The sequence below is a fragment of the Crinia signifera genome, chromosome 5, assembly GCF_055691185.1.
Source record: "Crinia signifera chromosome 5, ASM5569118v1, whole genome shotgun sequence".
NCBI classification, from domain to species: Eukaryota; Metazoa; Chordata; class Amphibia; order Anura; family Myobatrachidae; genus Crinia; species Crinia signifera.
Genome location: NC_139221.1, coordinates 194,457,139 through 194,476,104, shown reverse-complemented (window position 1 = coordinate 194,476,104; position 18,966 = coordinate 194,457,139). Strand labels below are relative to the sequence as shown.

The 18,966-nt window shown below is 52.4% G+C and overlaps 1 protein-coding gene across 2 annotated transcripts in view; it reads left to right on the top strand.

Moving 5' to 3' along the window:
- The window catches only part of AHRR (aryl hydrocarbon receptor repressor), a 564,251-nt gene that overhangs the window by 305,229 nt on the left and 240,056 nt on the right, over positions 1 to 18,966 (top strand). For both annotated transcript variants that reach the window (XM_083188386.1, XM_083188385.1), the window contains exon 5: positions 6,010 to 6,099. In XM_083188386.1, the coding sequence (XP_083044512.1) occupies positions 6,010 to 6,099 (90 nt within the window). The remainder of the gene's footprint in view (positions 1 to 6,009; positions 6,100 to 18,966) is intronic.

Genomic DNA, 18,966 nt, shown 5'->3' with positions numbered 1-18,966 from the left:
CAGACAAATGGATTTTGCTTTGTAGGTATGATGTAATAGCGAGCCACGCCTCCCGTCTGCTCTGGTGACATTACAACATCATTTTTTATGCTGTACACACAAACATTATAAGATACAAGAATACAAGGTCCACTGAATAAATATGAGAAAATGCAACTTAAACTAGGGTGGTTTGGCCAAGCTACCTAATACACATGTGATACAAAATTGGGGATATAACCTTGATAAACACATTTGTGGTGACATGAATGTTGTAGGTATACTGGATTTTGTTGATTTATCAGTAAAATACACTATGACAGTATATACACTATAACAGTATATCTCCAGAGGTTCATGAAGTAATATTGAAGTTTAATGTTGTAGGTGGATTATGTGACAAGAATTGTAGATTATTACCACTTACAGTAAGTTTCTCCCTATTTTTTGTTGATCTACACAAATTTCTATTTCTTTGAGAGTAACTTCAGTAGTAAATTGGGCTGCCTGGACACCGTGCCACTCCCCGCTTGGTTGGGTCAGATAACCTTCAACCGGGCCAGCCTTCCCAAGCACACCTCCCCCACCCTTGCAGCACTGCAGGCTAATTCACTGATGCTTGCATTGGAGCACATCGCCATTCGGGTAGCGTTCAGACCGAGCTTCTGCGCATGCACAGTAGCCAACTGTGGGATCTGAATAACCTGCGGTGACAGCAGTACCTAAGGAACGCCACTCACACTGCAGCCTAAGGATGGCCATCAATGAATCATAATGGTTTATGGTCGATGTAGATTAGCTTTGCCATTGATGGGGGAGAACCAGATGCCGCCCCCCCCCCCCCCCATTGATGGCACAGCATAAATAAACTATTCTCCCGAAGGTACAAGGACATGGAGCATAGCTCCACCCCCAACACCCATGAAGCCATGCCTCTGTGTTCTGATTGGCCCATGGGCCAGTCAGTTAAAGAAAATCGATTGTCAAAAACTTTGACAGTCATCCATTAGATATTATGCTGCCCTCAATTACTGTTTTTTTTTACTATCGCCATTGATGGCCATCAGTACTGCAACCAAGGCACATTACCATTCACAGGGGCTGGCGCCACCCACCAGGCTCACAGGGTGCTCAGCCCAGCCGTCCAAATCCTGCTCCTCGTCGGTCTGCCTGTGCTGCAGCTGCTGCCTCCTCTCTCACTACACTGGGCTGGTTGGCTCACCTTCAGAGTAAGAAACAAGAATGTCAGGTGGGGATTGTATTTTAATTAATACCATTTATATTTTTGCTCCTTTAACACAGCAAATAATATCAATTTAGAAGGATAAACAAAAAATATTAATTTTCATTTGCATTAATCCTACATGGACTCTTTTTTTCATCTCTCTTTTATAGAGGCCTCCCCAGTCCCCCACTGATACAAACTACTGGTGGGGGTTAAATAAGAAATAAGAATTTGTTAATATTGTGGAGCTACAAAGTTCACCTACTCATCATCTACATATAGATCCAAGGGTATTATTCAGACCTGATCGCTGTGGTGTGATGCGATCACCCTGCGATTAGATAGCTGCTGCCCAGTCTGAGTAAAATCCCGCCTCATGCAAGCCTGTGAATAGCCAGCGAAAATATTGCAGGCCTCCGATCAGCTGCAAATCCATTTGCAACTCACTCATTAAATGATTTTCCCACTGAGTAGCCCAGGACTTAAGCAGCTGGCGTGATAGAAACATGAGGATTGGGGCCGGAGCTGACCTCGCACACCCTCCCTGCAAATGCCAGGACATGCCTGCGTTTTTTCTGACACTCCCAGAAAGGGACCCCCATAACTGTTGACTTCCTGTCAATCACCTAGCGAATGGAGTGCGATTTAAAAAGTATGTGTAGCAGGATTTTATCACAGGATGGCCTCGCACATGGACGCTATGATCCATACACCTGTGCAGCCATTCGATAATTTGCAGCCATGTGATCAGGTGTCATGGGAACCCGCCACGGGTCAGGGCAGGGCTGCTACTTACCTGTCCGTGCCTGGCGGCGGCTCTCTGTGGGGCTGGTGCAGCATGCAGGAGGCTGCCGGCGTCTGTCGAGTCCGGCACGGTGAGATGCGGCCGGCAGGAGCAGTGAGCAGGCTCTGTCTGATGGACGGCGCCTGGAGGCCGGCTCTGCCATCTTGGTTGTGGGCAAACTTGTTCTTTTGCCAGTACCGCCCATTTCCCAACCCCAGACCCTGTGCAGCCAATGGCAGCCGCCCTCAACACTTAAGAGGGATCTGCCTAGTCAGCTCTGGGTCAGTGCAAATTGTCAGCTCAACTGTGTGCTTCCTGGCTCTGTTCCTGGCTACTTCAACCTGATTCCTGGCAACCCTAACCAGTCAGTGCTATTCGTGCCGAGGGCTTCTGCTCTTGCATCTGGTACGGCCTGTCTAACCACCTATTCTTTGCCATGGACCCAGATCAGTTTCTGCCACCGTCTCCTATGTCCGCAGCTCCATAGCCATCCAGCGGGTCCGTGACCTGTCACCCTGCTCCATCTGCACACCTCAAATGGTTTAACTCACCCAGCCTCTTCTGCTCCGACCAGATTCAACTTCCTCATCCTCAGAATACCCGAAACTTCCTAGTGTCCCTATTTCCCACACTTCCGTATCCCTTCTGTCATTGGATTCCATAGTCCTCTGCACTGGTCCCTGCAAGACTTTCGCAAGAAGTATTGCGTTAGCTGCCAACCCTCAAACTGACTCTCAAAGATGTTATTTGGGACAAGTCTTTTTCCTTTTTGTAAATGCAGGGTCTCTCATTAAACCCGCATGTTTTCAACCTACTCCTTCTGGCTCAGCAATTATTCCTGACAGTCACACAAGCTCATCCAATCCTCAATCCGTGACAGTTTGCACTGACACAATGGACTCAGGTGTTGCTCAGGGATTAACTGCTGAACTCCTGCAAGGACTTCTCAACTGCCTGGAACAATTGGAAACCTCTCAAAGGCAAATGGCCCAGTGCCTTCAAGAAATGGTTCAGCGCCAGCAGGCTCCTCCAACCACGTTATCTGCACCTTCAGCAAAAGTCTCCATGGAGAGCACAAGCACAACTCCAGTGGTTTCCATCTCAACTGTTCCCAGTCACCTACACCTACCCATTCCAAACAAGTTTGATGGATCACCCAAGGCCTGCCGAGGCTTCCTCAATCAGTGCGAGGTACACTTTACCCTTCAGCCTTCAAACTTTCCCACAGCAAAAGCCCAGCTAGCCTACATCATGTCCCTGCCCTGGACTGGGTTTCTCCTCTGTGGGAACACTCCAACTCATTACTCTCTGATTATCCCTCTTTCATTTCAACCTTCCTGTCGGATCTTTGACGAACCTGGTAGGGTCTCCTCTGCGGCAACGGAGATTCTCAGGATAGGTCAAGGAGGAAGGCCTGTAAGTCAGTACATGATACAATTTCAAACATTAGCTTCCGAGCTGAGGTGGAATGATGAGGCACTCATGTCTGCTTTTTGGAATGGACTCTCAGGACGTGTGAAGGATGACTTGGCCACTTGAGACATGCCTGCTACCTTAGACAAACTTATCTCCCTCTGTAACAAAGTCGACATTCGTTATCAAGAACATCAGCTTGAACGAAGCAGAAACAATCGACCAAGGCCTCGTCTGTTTCCTAGTCCAGCCCCATCTACTCCAGTTTCCATGCTGCCAGTAGAACCTATGCAGATTAATCGGTTCCATCTATCTTCTAAGGAGCGCTCCCGACGCAAGAGAGAGAATCTGTGTATGTACTGCGGGCGTCCACTCATTTGAACTCCTCCTGTCCCCGGCGGCCGGGAAATGCCTCTTCCTAATCGGTAAAGGAGAGGCCAGATTGGAAATATTACTAACTTCTCCTACTCCTCTTGAGTCTACTCTTTCAGTTACCATAAAACTGCCATCAAGGGCCGTTAAGACCAAAGCCTTACTGGACTCAGAGGCAGCAGATAACTTCATGTGTAGTGAGCTCGTTACCCAGCTTTCCAGCCATACACTTAGGGTGTTATTCTGTTTGGTACAGTGAAACGTACGTCACACCGTATGTTTTCCGTACACTCACGGTGAGTGTAAGTCCGCCCACAGAACAGCCGCACACGGACGGTCACAAACACCGACAATGGGGAGTGGCGTACACTTGAGCGTACGCCACCGTGTACGGACAGATCTCCCTCTTAGTCACCGATACCTGGCGTACATCAGAGCGTACGCCAAAGTGCACGGACGGATCTCGTCCGTTTTCCCACCGACACCTTCCGTATATCTGAGCGTACGCCACATTGCAAGTAGAAATTGAGTCCAAAAACATCATTGTTGCTCTTAGACGTGGTTTATGTGTCTTTTCCATAATAAAAAACTGGTATGTTTGTGTTACAGTGAAAAAGTTGACACATGTCGACTCCTGTGAATTGAGTGTCCTGCTTTTAAAAGTATACAAAAACACTTTCTGAATGGGTGTAGATGGTTATAAAATAACTACCTTGACATATATAACCAGGTCTTAGAATGAATATTACCTAAAATTAAACCAACCTTTACATGTTGAGAAGTGTAGAAAGATAAGCTTCCAATGTGTTTGAGGGCTGTGTGTGGCTTGCAGGTAGTGAAATAATGGTTTTCACTTAATAGCCTGCAGCATTGCTTATTACATTCAGGTGTATGTGTTTGAGTAGTAATCAGCGTTAATTAGCAGACCCAGGCATCTGCTCTCATGCGGTAGCTCTAGGGGTGGTCTGGAGCTATCTTTGGCGTCCGCTTGTTTTTGGGCCAAAATGCACGGTGCGTTCGCCGATCGAGGCGGTTGTGGCACCGTGCATTTTGTGTGCACACCCCCGTGTACGCTCATGTTTACGCCCAGTTTTCCTCATTATTCTGGCCGCTCCCATAAATCCGCCCACAATGACCGTACTCTTGCGGACAGGTTTTTTCGCACGGAGAGACCCGTCCATGAGCAGTGTGAGGTCGCCGCACATGCGCATTGCGAAAGCTACGCATGCGCAGATGAAAAAAAAGCCCGATCCGCCCTTATACGGTCCCACCGTACCAAACAGAATAAACTCCTTAGTCACTGACAATATCCTCCGATTGGACTGCATGTTCAGACGATCGGTCATATCATTATGATCAGCATAAAGCGCATAATTAACGATATAGTGGGTACACACTGAATAATATGCAAAATTATATGATTAACAATATCGTTAGCTTACTTATCATTCATTAAAATGTACTAGATAATATACAACATGTTATTGTTTTGATAAATTATATTTATAGATTATTTTTCATTGTAAGCAACCGGAAGCAGGTGCTAATAATCTTTTCCTAGTATTTTGGTTGGCAATAACATTCCCTAAAGGGGAATTGGTTAATCCCCTAGTTAGCTGCTAATTGCTAATTACTGACTTGCGCACTGCACATACCCTTTTCTACTTATTTTATAACTAGTATTTTAGGAACTAGTGGAAGGACTAATAATGATACAATAAAGATGTCTGTTCTGCTGATACCATAAGAATAATAGCAGGACATTAGGAGTTTACCTTATGTTTTATACATCACTTCTGAATTTGCAGTATACAGCTTTATTTAGGGATAGTGGACACTTCCATTAAATGTCTTTGTTACATAATGTTTTGCAGATGTAACGTATTTTGTTGCCGGACGGGATCCCGACAGTCGGGATCCTGACCGGTAAAACACTGACAGATGGGTTTCCGCCGGCTATTTTCCCTCGTGGGGGCCCAGCGTGGCGAGCCTAGCGAGCCCGCAAGGGTCTTTGTTGCGACTGTTGGAACCCTATACCACACCCATGTATTTAGCAGTGTATCTTGTCAATTTATGAGAGCACTTAAGTTTCAAAAGTGTATTTTCTAGATCATCCAGAAGCCCTAAATTCCCCATACAGGATAAGCATATTGTCCATGTTCTATACTAAATGTGAAAGCTTAGCACTTGTCTCTTTACTATTCATTAACCATTATGTGTCTTGTGTCTTCCTCAGTCTTTGAATGGATTTGCTCTAGTTGTGAGTACAGAAGGGATGATATTCTATGCTTCATCCACAATAGTCGACTACCTAGGCTTCCATCAGGTAAGTGCTGATCTCATATTTTATTATTAAGTGGATCAGTCTTTAAGTAGTTTTTATTTATGTATTTGTTTGTATGTTTTGTAAAAGACCATACTTCACATGTACAAAACAATGGTTCTGGGACTTTTCTCTTCTACCATGGCTGTTCTTCTATTTAACTAAGTTAATTCGATGTGTGAACAGCTCCTGTGGCATATTATTATGGCATGCTTGATCTAAGCACCCTATTTCAATAGAAAAGCAGGTGATAAATATATCCAAACATGCTATTTTTAACAAGATTTGCTTTAGTAAAGCCACATTCTGTTTTGCTGCATAGTCAATGTATTATTGGCTAATTGAGAACCCCTACATAAGTAACAGTAAATAAATATGTCTGAGTTTACAGTTCAACCATACAGTAAAAACAACACAATCCTTACTGACTGTGCCTTTTTTTCACATGACATAGCTTATAGACTGCAAATGTCACAGTTATAGCCTTAACAAACTATATAATTTACATACAATGTTCAGCTTCATATGAAAACATTGAGAGAGATTTATTAAAAATAAAGGATTGAACTAATGTATAAATAGATAAATACATAGTTTTAATACTTCATAACAATATACACTTGCCTGGCATTTGCAACATCTCCAGGCTGTGCGATATTTGACCTGGTTGCAAACAATGCAACCAGTCAGAAACACATAGGACTTAATATACACCAGTGGTTCCCAAACTGGGTGCCATTGCACTCAGGGGTGTCTTGGGGGACTTGTAGGGGTTCCCCGGATTGGTGGTCCAGGACCACTTCAATATATTAGGCAAATTGGGAACAAGCATAAGTGAATCCTGTTTTTTACCACATAACTGACCCTAAGGATGAGATATAAACATCTTAACTTAACTTAATATTTTTTAGGACTCTCTCAATGAGAAGATTTTGGCCTAGGGGTGCCGTAAAGGAAATTGATACTTTGGGGTGCCATGATTCAAAAAAGTTTGGGAACCACTGGTATACACCCTTATGCAGATTGTCTTTGATTAAACAATATACCCTTTATTAAACAATATAGCTCCACAGTGCATACAGTATAATCATGCATTTTATCTAATAAAATACAGAACAACACATCTGAGTATTTGTTTTTGTTTATTCTTTTCCTATGAGAAATACCCGTAAATGGCATACACACATTGAGATGTGTGCTAACTTTTTGTGCTAAGCAATCTAGGGTAGGCAATTTTCTTTGAACTTCCCGGTGTCTATATCACCCTATACACACGTTGCAATGTGTGCTAAGTGATCTGTACTAACTCAGTGTTTTGTGTGCACTTAGTGAGAAAAAGAGGTAGCGCTAGAACCAATGAGGATTTTGTAAATAAAATAACATGTATTGGTACACATACATATGTAATCATATAGAATAAAAATATTAAAATCACATGCTCACTGCCCACAGGGCCACTTTGGTGGATATTTTTGGAGGGGGGTCCGCTCCTATTTATGCCGCCAGGGGGTAAAACAGAGGACCAGTCATATGGCCAGGGATTGTATAGTTCCCAAATCCAATACTTGTTCGATTGTATGGCTATAATTACCAATGCTGTTCGTTGGTGGGTTCCTCTGGGAGATCTTTAAATCCTTTTGGATAGCATGGAAGCTGTGTCATCCCTTTATTGTTGTTACAAACTGAAGAAGTCCACTTAAGCTGGAATTGCAGGCACGGTCCACTGGTGGGGCGGCTGGTTGGATCCCAGGTAAAAGTGCAAGTGCGTAAAGTGGCAGTTGGAGGCAAGTGAGTAGAGCAGCGGCTGATGCGTTTCGCTGTCACCCAAGGACAGCTTTTTTAAAGGTATATTTTGTGTGCACTTGCTAGGCAATCTAACTAGACTTTGCCTGCATGCTCACAAGATCTGAGCCGGCAATAGGTACGTATGGGACCGCGCATATCTATCGCTATGGGGTGTACATATGGAGCAACTTGTGCTTCATTTCTAAGCGATCTAGACAGATCACTTCGAAAACCTGCAAAAATTGCACTGTGTGCATGTCCCATTAGTTTGGCACATGGAGGCTTTCACTAATTGTTTCTCAGTGTGGCTTCTGTTTCAATACCATAAAATATGTACACACATTTTAAAAATGACCGTATTAGGTATGTAAGGTAGATTTTCTTCCAATCTTTTTTGTTTCTTGATCTACTTTGGTCCTAAAACCTATGTTAATCAACTTCCAATCGGTCCACTTTTGACATATTTTTAATCCTGAAATTACTGTGTTGAACTCATAGGCGTGCGCAGCCCGTCTTATTAGGGGGTGCACCATTGGAGAGGGCGTGTCCATCACTATCTACTGGGCGTGTTCATCATCTCCTATTATTACACATAATGAAACACATTAGACATAATGTCACGCACAATAATGCCCATCACACATGCAACACACCGTAATGCCCATTACACATTATGTTAGGGCTTAAAAAAATATTAGTAAAACAGGGACAATAGGGACTGTGCACGTCGAAGGCGTGTGCCAAAAATTAACACATACATGCATATTACACATCACACAGCCATTACATAGTATACCACATTCCATAATGCCCATTACACGTTGTACGTGTAATTCCTATTACACGTTACGCCTCACACCATGATGCCCATTACACGTTACGCCTCAGACTGTGATGGCCATTACAGATTATGCCATGGGGGGGGGGGGATGTGAAATGTTCTTTGCCAGGAGTCACATGCTCCCTGGGAAGGGGGTGGTTAAATGCTCGTTGACAAGGGGAGTTTCATGCTCATTGCTGGGGGTGCGCATTGCACACCAGCGCTCCCGTGAATCCGCACTTCCGGGTAGCGCTGGGCACTCTTCTTATAAGATGCCCACCGGAGCCGCAGCCTCCTTCCCTTTTGAGCCGCTGGCCGGATGCTAGACGCTGCACACTGAAGCTACTTTACTTGTCAGCGGCAGGCAGCATCTGGTCAGCCGCTCAAAAGGGAAGGAGGCTGTGACAGGCCCGGGACACTTGTACCCCAAGTGCCCAGGGGCAAATGCCCACCCGCACACATAGTATACACACAAACATACAGAGCCCCCCACACATAGTATATATATGCACTGCCCCCCTTTGCTCACCCACATACACACATACAGATGTAGTATACATATACAGAGCCCCCCCACACATAGTATACATATATATAGCCCCCCTACAGTATGCACTAATATATATACACACACACACAGTATACAGATACACAGATATACACAGCCCACACATATATACACACATAGTATACATACAGGCACAGCATGCACACACACAATGTCCTGTAGAATACACAGAGCCCCCTCCCACACACATAGTACACATATACACAGCCCCCCTATGCACACATAATATACTTACAACAAGCTGATAAACACACACCTTTATGACATAACATAAAAAAGTAGCCAGCATTATTAAAGACCAATATACCTTCCCCCTCCCCCTCTAAAACAAAGTCATAGCCTCATAACATACACACCCCCCTGTTCCAGCTCACCTGCAGCACATTTCAAACACAAGGAAGTCCTCACTCGGCCAGCACTGTTTAAGTAATGCCTGAGAGGAGCTGTCTGTGCACTTCAGCTCCCCCTACAGGCAGCCAGCGTCCATCCTGCTGCAGCTCTGACACGTCTGTCACTGCAGCCGGCTCCCAAAAAAAAAAGAAGCTATTCTGTGTGTGATGTCGGACCTGGCTGCGATCGTGCGGGGGGTGCCTGCCATTAGGAGGTGCCTGTGCACCCCCGGCACCCCCCTTGCGCACGCCTATGGTTGAACTATTCTAATGGCATAGGAACAGAAGTTACATTCTGTATTCCTTCTTTTGGTAAACCAGTTTGAGGTTAAAGACAGAAAAAGAAAAGTAACTATAAAGCTCTCACTAGAACCAACAAGATAGAGGTGTCAATAAAAACAGAGCATATAATTAGTACATGTCCAATAGGGCAGTCCCAAACAGTAATCTTATTTATATTTGATGCTGTCCTCCTGATTAAATAATCTCGGTGTGCATATGCTCAAAAAGCAAAAGGGAACAAAAACAAAAAAGGATTATAGAGTGTAGAATGTTGCAAAAGGGACAAAATAAAAAAATAAACTTGCAGATAAAGGGGGATGTATATAGGTCTTGATCCTTTTGACTTGCACAATATGTATCTTTATACTGTACTTGCCCCAAAATGGAACAAATTCCTCCCATAAAGGTATGTATGTATGTATGTATATATGTATATATATATATATTCCAAAGACAAAAAACCTTACGGTTTCACATGTCCCATTAAGGCTTCTTACACATGATCTGCCATTTCTGAAACCTGTTGTAACTCTTCCACTCAAACGCCAAAAAGCAATGAAATTACGATCATTAAGGCTGACGCCTTAATGGACGTGTTCCTTGCGCAATACAGATATGGTTCGCCATCACAGCCTGTGGGTAAGTGCAGATTCAGCACTCTCACAGAGTGAGATTGCTGTCACTCACACAATGGTGGAGCTGCTAATTCACAGATTTGTGTGCTCATTGGAATACACACATGCAGTCTATGCAACTGAAGGTCTGAGCAAAAGAGCTGAGCGGATGGGGTAAAAGTGGTGTTGATTAGGGGAGGAGACAGTGTCATGTGGATGGGGACAAATAGAAATGTGTAGATAATGGGGAAGCAGCACTGATGGGGGACTAACGAAGCAGATGGGTGGAAAACAGTGGCACAGATTGGGGAAGGTAAGGCAGAGTGATGCGATTGGGTGGGAAACAGAGGAGCAGTTGGAGGAAAGACAGCACTGATGGGGGAGGGGGTTCGGAGCAAAGGGGATAAAGGGAAAAAAGAACAGCGTAGATGGAGAGGGGAGACAGCAGTACAGATGGAAGGAAACTGTCATGGATGAGGCGGGCAGAGCAGCATGGATGGAGGGGGAGACAGAGTATCGCTAATAGAGGGGAAGCCAGTGGCACATATAGAAGGAAACAGTGGCATCTGTGTGGAAAGACAGGGCAGGGCAGATGGGAATAGACACATTGTTGTGGATGAGGGAATCCACACAGCAGTAGGTATCGGGGAAGACAGAGCAGCATGAAGGCGTACGGGAGAAGAAAGAGTAGATGCATAGTAGTTGGGAGTATTATAGTTTTTGCAATTATGAAAGATGTTTCTGGTAACTGCATGTGAATACTAAATGAAATGGATATATGTAGTGAGTGTGCATGATGTTGGACCCGCAGTGGGATAGTTCTAGTAATAGTGTTTATTCTAGCACCCGCTATCTTTGAAAACCCATGCAGTTCCTCTACCCTGTCTGGGGTGTTGCTATCTGCTGTAGTGTTTCTAGCACAGGTCTGGTTTGCAGTGCTGATATACAGATCACACTAGAAGCACTACAGCAGACAGCTACACCCCAGGCAGGGAAGAGGAACTGCATGAGTTTTCAAAGATGGCGGGTGCTAGAATGAACACTATAGTAACTCAGAGGGCTAGACCGTTTTAGATGATTGCAGGTACTTATTAGGATGAGTGCGCCACATGACTGTTCAGACCTTCAGTTGCATAGACTGCATGTGTGTATTCCAATGAGCACACAAATCTGTGAATTAGCAGCTCCACCATTGTGTGAGTGACAGCAATCTCACTCTGTGAGAGTGCTGAATCTGCACTTACCCACAGGCTGTGATGGCGAACCATATCTGTATTGCGCAAGGAACACGTCCATTAAGGCGTCAGCCTTAATGATCGTAATTTCATTGCTTTTTGGCGTTTGAGTGGAAGAGTTACAACAGGTTTCAGAAATGGCAGATCATGTGTAAGAAGCCTTAATGGGACATGTGAAACCGTAAGGTTTTTTGTCTTTGGAATTTCATAGTTTTTTTCAATTTATTTATTTATTTTTTTTGAAATTTTAAATTTCAGTGAAAGAATACAATTAGATTTTTTAAATGTTTAATGATAACACACCCCTGGCAATGAGCATTACCCCTGGCCACAAGAATAAAAAAACCCTGGCATTGAGTATGACACCCGTCCCAGTGCATGAAACCCCTGTCAACAGGCAAGACATCCATCCCAAGAAACCCCTGGCAATGAGCATGACACCCAGAGAGTAGAAGCTTTACTGTAGGGCATTGAAGGAGGACAATGTACATACGGGGTACACATAGGGGGGCAGAGCTTACGCACAAGGAGCACTGGGGGGGGGCACAGCGTACACACGGGGGGCACTGGGGGGGACTGCGTACACACGGGGGGCACTGGGGGGACTGCGTACACACGGGGGGCACTGCGTACACATGGGGGACTGTGTACACATGGGGGGGCACTGGGGGAGGGACTGCGTACACATGGGGGGCACTGCGTACACATGGGGGGGGCACTGGGGGAGGGACTGCGTACACATGGGGGGGCACTGGGGGAGGGACTGCATACACATGGGGGGGCACTGGGGAAGGGACTGCGTACACATGGGGGGCACTGGGGGAGGGACTGCGTATACACACGGGGCACGGCATACACACACAGGGGCAACAGCATACACACAAGGGGCACCGGGGACGACGACAGTGTGCACACGGGGGCTACTGGGGGGGACAGCATACACACGGGGGCACAGGGTACAGCGTACACATGGGGGGACAGCATACACACGGGGGGCACAGGTACAGCGTACACATGGGGGGACAGCATACACAAGGGGGCACAGGGTACAACGTACACACGGGGTCACTTGGGGGCCGCATACGCACAGGGGCAGCATACACAGGGGCACTGGGGGGGCAGCATACACACGGGGGGCACTAGGGGGGGACAGCGTACACACGGGGGGCACTGGGGGGGGAGCGAACACACGGGGGAGGCACTGGGGAGACGACCGCGTACACACGGGGGGCACTATGGGGGGGGGCGACAGCGTACACACGGGGGGCACTGGGGGGGACATCGTACACACGGGGGGCAATGGGGGGGCAGGGTACAGCGTACACATGGGGGCAATGGTGGGGGCAGCATACACACGGGGGGCACAGGGTACAGCGTACACACAGGGGCACTGGGGGGGCAGCATACACACGGGGGCACGGAGGGGCAGCATACAGGGGCACTGGGGGGGAAGCACACGGGGGGCAGCATACACACGGGGGGCACTGCGGGACAGCGTACACACGGGGGGGCACTGGGGAAGGGGACAGCGTACACACGGGGGGGGCACTGGGGGGGAAGGACAGCACACACGGGGGGCACTGGGGGGGCAGCGTACACACAGGGGGGAGACACTGGGGGGGCAGCGTACACACAGGGGGGGCACTGGGGGGGGGGGACAGCGTACACACAGGGGGGGGGGCACTGGGGGGGGACAGCCTACACATGGGGGGGTACTGGGGGGGACAGCATACACACGGAGGGGGGGCACTGGGGGGGACAGCATACACACGGGGGTGCACTGGGTGGGACAGCATACACACGGGGGGAGGGGACTGAGGAGGACAGCGTAAACACAGGGGGGCACTAGGGGGACAGCATACACACGGGGGGCACTGCGGGACAGCGTACACACGGGGGTGGGCACTGGGGAAGGGGACAGCGTACACACGGGGGGGCACTGGGGGGGGGAGGACAGCACACACGTGGGGGGCACTGGGGGGGCAGCGTACACACAGGGGGGAGGCACTGGGGGGGGCAGCGTACACACAGGGGGGGGCACTGGGGGGGGCAGCGTACACACAGGGGGGGGGGGCACTGGGGGGGACAGCCTACACATGGGGGGGCACTGGGGGGGACAGCATACACACGGAGGGGGGGCACTGGGAGGGGACAGCATACACACGGGGGTGCACTGGGGGGGGACAGCATACACACGGGGGGAGGGGACTGAGGAGGACAGCATAAACACAGGGGGGCACTAGGGGGACAGCATACACCTGGGGGGGACAGCGTACACACGGGGGTGACAGCGTACACACGGGGGGGACTGTTCATATGGGGGGCACTGGTGGGGACAGCGTACACACGGGTGCACTGGGGGGGAAGCGTACACTGAGGGGCACTGGGGGGACAGGGTACATACAGGGACAGTGGGGAGATGGAGTTACCTGAGTGCAGCTGCAGTACAGGGGGGGACAGAGTACACACGGAGGGCACTGGGGAGACAGCATACAAACGGCGGGCACTGGGGGGGACAGCGTACACACGCCGGGCAGTGGGGGGGGGGGGGAGACAGGGTACATACAGGGACAGTGGGGGGGACAGGGTGTGCACAGGGATAGTGGGGATAGGGGACAGGGTACACACAGGGACAGTGGGGGGATGGATTTACCTGGGTGCAGCTGCTCCTCTGATGGCCCGGGTGGCTGCTTTCTGTCTTCTGGATGGCGGGGCTTCACCAGACAGTCTGGCCTGGGCTTCACCAGACTGTTAGGCCGCAGGCTGTGGAAGTGCCTGAACCTGGTCCCGACGAGTCCCGGCGGCAGCATGGTGAGGACAGAGTCTGGGCAGGAAATATAACAACAACAACAACATCAACAATGCGTACACACGGGGGGCACTGGGGGGGGCAGTGTACACACGGGGGCCAATGGGGGGGCGGGACTGCGTACGCACTGGGGGCGGGACAGCCGTACACGGGGGGGGTACAGTGTACACATGGGGGGAGCACTGGGGGGGGGGTTGGGGGACAGCGTACACACGGGGGGCACTGGGGGGGGCAGCGTACACACGGGGGGCACTGGAGGGGGACAGCGTACACACGGGGCACAGCGTACACACGGGGGGGCCTTGGGGGGACAGTGGACACACGGGGGGGCACTGGGGGGACAGCGTACACACGGGGGGCACTGGGGGGACAGCGTATACACACGGGGGGCACTGGGGGGACAGCGTATACACACGGGGGGCACTGGGGGGACAGCGTATACACACGGGGGGCACTGGGGGGACAGCTTATACACACGGGGGGCACTGGGGGGTCAGCTTATACACACGGGGGGCACTGGGGGGACAGCATACACACAGGGGGCACTGGGGGGGAAGCGTACACATGGGGGGCACAGCATACACACGGGGGGCACTGGCAGGGGAAAGCGTACACATGGGGGGGCACTGGGGGAAAGCGTACACACGGGGGGGGGCACTGGGGTGAAAGCGTACACACGGGGGGGGCACTGGGGGGAAATCGTACACACGGGGGGGGGCACTGGGGGGACAGCGCACACACAGGGGGGGGGGCACTGGGGGGGACAGCGTACACACGGGGGGGGGGGGCACTGGGGGGACAGCGTACACATGGGGGGCACTGGGGGGACAGCGTACACACGGGGGGCACAGCGTACACACGGGGGGCACTGGGTGGACAGCGTACACACGGGGGGTACTGGGGGGACAGCATACACACAGGGGGGCACTGGAGAGATAGCGTACACACGGGGGGCGGCACTGGGGGACAGCGTACACATGGGGGGGGGCACTGGTGGGACAGCATATACACGGGGGCACTGAGGGGACAGCGTACACACGGAAGTGCACTGGGGGGGGACACAGAGTACACACGGGGGCACTGGGGGGACAGCGTACACATGGGGGGCACAGTGCACACGGGGGGCACAGCATTCACACGGGGGGGCACTGGGGGGACAGCGTACACACAGGGGCACTGGGGGACAGGGTACACACAGGGACAGTGGGGGGACGTATTTACCTGGGTGCAGCTGCTCCTCTGATGACCAGGGTGGCTTCTTTCTGCTTTCCCGGTGGCGGAGGCATCTCAAGGAAGCGCTTCAATCTGGTCCGCAGGCTGTGGAAGCGTCTCAGTCCCGGCGGTACCATGGGGTGGTTTAATATTAAAGGGCACAGTGTTCACACGAAGGGGGGCACAGCGTACACACGGAGGGGGGGCACAGCGTATACGGGAGGGGGCACAGCGTACACACAGGGGGCGAACAGCGTACATACGGGGGCAAACAGCGTACCCACGGGGGCACTGGGGGGCGAACAGCGTACACACGGGGGCACTGGGGGGGGGGGGCGAACAGCGTACACACAGGGGCACTGGGGGGCTAACAGCGTACACACGGGGGCTAACAGCGTACACACGGGGGCTAACAGCGTACACACGGGGGCTAACAGCGTACACACGGGGGCTAACAGCGTACACACGGGGGCTAACAGCGTACACACGGGGGCTAACAGCGTACACACGGGGGCTAACAGCGTACACACGGGGGCTAACAGCGTACACACGGGGGTTAACAGCGTACACACGGGGGTTAACAGCGTACACACGGGGGCACTGGGGGGGGGGGGCGAACAGCGTACACACAGGGGCACTGGGGGGCTAACAGCGTACACACGGGGGCTAACAGCGTACACACGGGGGCTAACAGCGTACACACGGGGGCTAACAGCGTACACACGGGGGCTAACAGCGTACACACGGGGGCTAACAGCGTACACACGGGGGCTAACAGCGTACACACGGGGGTTAACAGCGTACACACGGGGGTTAACAGCGTACACACGGGGGTTAACAGCGTACACACGGGGGCTAACAGCGTACACACGGGGGCTAACAGCGTACACACGGGGGCTAACAGCGTACACACGGGGGCTAACAGCGTACACACGGGGGCACTGGGGGGCTAACAGCGTACACAGGGGGCACTGGGGGCGAACAGCATACACAGGGGGGCACTGGGGGGCGGACAGCGTACACAGGGGGGCACTTGGGGGCGGACAGCGTACACAGGGGGGCGGACAGCGTACACAGGGGGGCGGACAGCGTACACAGGGGGGCGGACAGCGTACACAGGGGGGCGGACAGCGTACACAGGGGGGCGGACAGCGTACACAGGGGGGCGGACAGCGTACACAGGGGGGCGGACAGCGTACACAGGGGGGCGGACAGCGTACACAGGGGGGCGGACAGCGTACACAGGGGGGCGGACAGCGTACACAGGGGGCGGACAGCGTACACAGGGGGGCGGACAGCGTACACAGGGGGGCGGACAGCGTACACAGGGGGGCGGACAGCGTACACAGGGGGGCGGACAGCGTACACAGGGGGGCGGACAGCGTACACAGGGGGGCGGACAGCGTACACAGGGGGGCGGACAGCGTACACACGGGGGCGGACAGCGTACACACGGGGGCACAGCGTACACACGGGGGCACAGCGTACACACGGGGGGCGGGAACAACATACACACGGGGGGCGGGAACAGTGTACATGGGGGGGAGACAGCGTACACACACGGGAGGCACAGGGGCAGCGTACACACGGGGGCTAACAGCGTACACACGGGGGCTAACAGCGTACACACGGGGGCTAACAGCGTACACACGGGGGCTAACAGCGTACACACGGGGGCTAACAGCGTACACACGGGGGCTAACAGCGTACACACGGGGGCTAACAGCGTACACACGGGGGCTAACAGCGTACACACGGGGGCTAACAACGTACACACGGATGCACTGGGGGGGGGGGGGGGGACAACGTACACACGGGTGCACTGGGGGGGGGGACAACGTACACACGGGTGCACTGGGGGGGGGGGGGACAACGTACACACGGGTGCACTGGGGGGGGGGGGGGACAACGTACACACGGGTGCACTGGGGGGGGGGGGACAACGTACACACGGGTGCACTGGGGGGGGGGGGACAACGTACACACGGGTGCACTGGAGGGGGGGGACAACGTACACACGGGTGCACTGGAGGGGGGGGACAACGTACACACGGGTGCACTGGGGGGGTGGACAACGTACACACGGGTGAACTGGGGGGGGGGACAACGTACACACGGGTGCACTGGGGGGGGGACAACGTACACACGGGTGCACTGGGGGGACGGGGACAACGTGCACACGGGTGCACTGGGGGGACGGGGACAACGTGCACACGGGTGCACTGGGGGGACGGGGACAACGTGCACACGGGTGCACTGGGGGGACGGGGACAACGTGCACACGGGTGCACTGGGGGGACGGGGACAACGTGCACACGGGTGCACTGGGGGGACGGGGACAACGTGCACACGGGTGCACTGGGGGGACGGGGACAACGTGCACACGGGTGCACTGGGGGGACGGGGACAACGTGCACACGGGTGCACTGGGGGGACGGGGACAACGTGCACACGGGTGCACTGGGGGGACGGGGACAACGTGCACACGGGTGCACTGGGGGGACGGGGACAACGTGCACACGGGTGCACTGGGGGGACGGGGACAACGTGCACACGGGTGCACTGGGGGGGGGGGGACAACGTACACACGGGTGCACTGGGGGGGGGGGGACAACGTACACACGGGTGCACTGGGGGGGGGGGACAACGTACACACGGGTGCACTGGGGGGGGGGACAACGTACACACGGGTGCACTGGGGGGGGGGGGACAACGTACACACGGGTGCACTGGGGGGGGGGACAACGTACACACGGGTGCACTGGGGGGGGGACAACGTACACACGGGTGCACTGGGGGGGGGACAACGTACACACGGGTGCACTGGGGGGGGGACAACGTACACACGGGTGCACTGGGGGGGGGACAACGTACACACGGGTGCACTGGGGGGGGACAACGTACACACGGGTGCACTGGGGGGGGGACAACGTACACACGGGTGCACTGGGGGGGGGACAACGTACACACGGGTGCACTGGGGGGGGGACAACGTACACACGGGTGCACTGGGGGGGGGACAACGTACACACGGGTGCACTGGGGGGGGGACAACGTACACACGGGTGCACTGGGGGGGGACAACGTACACACGGGTGCACTGGGGGGGGACAACGTACACACGGGTGCACTGGGGGGGGGGACAACGTACACACG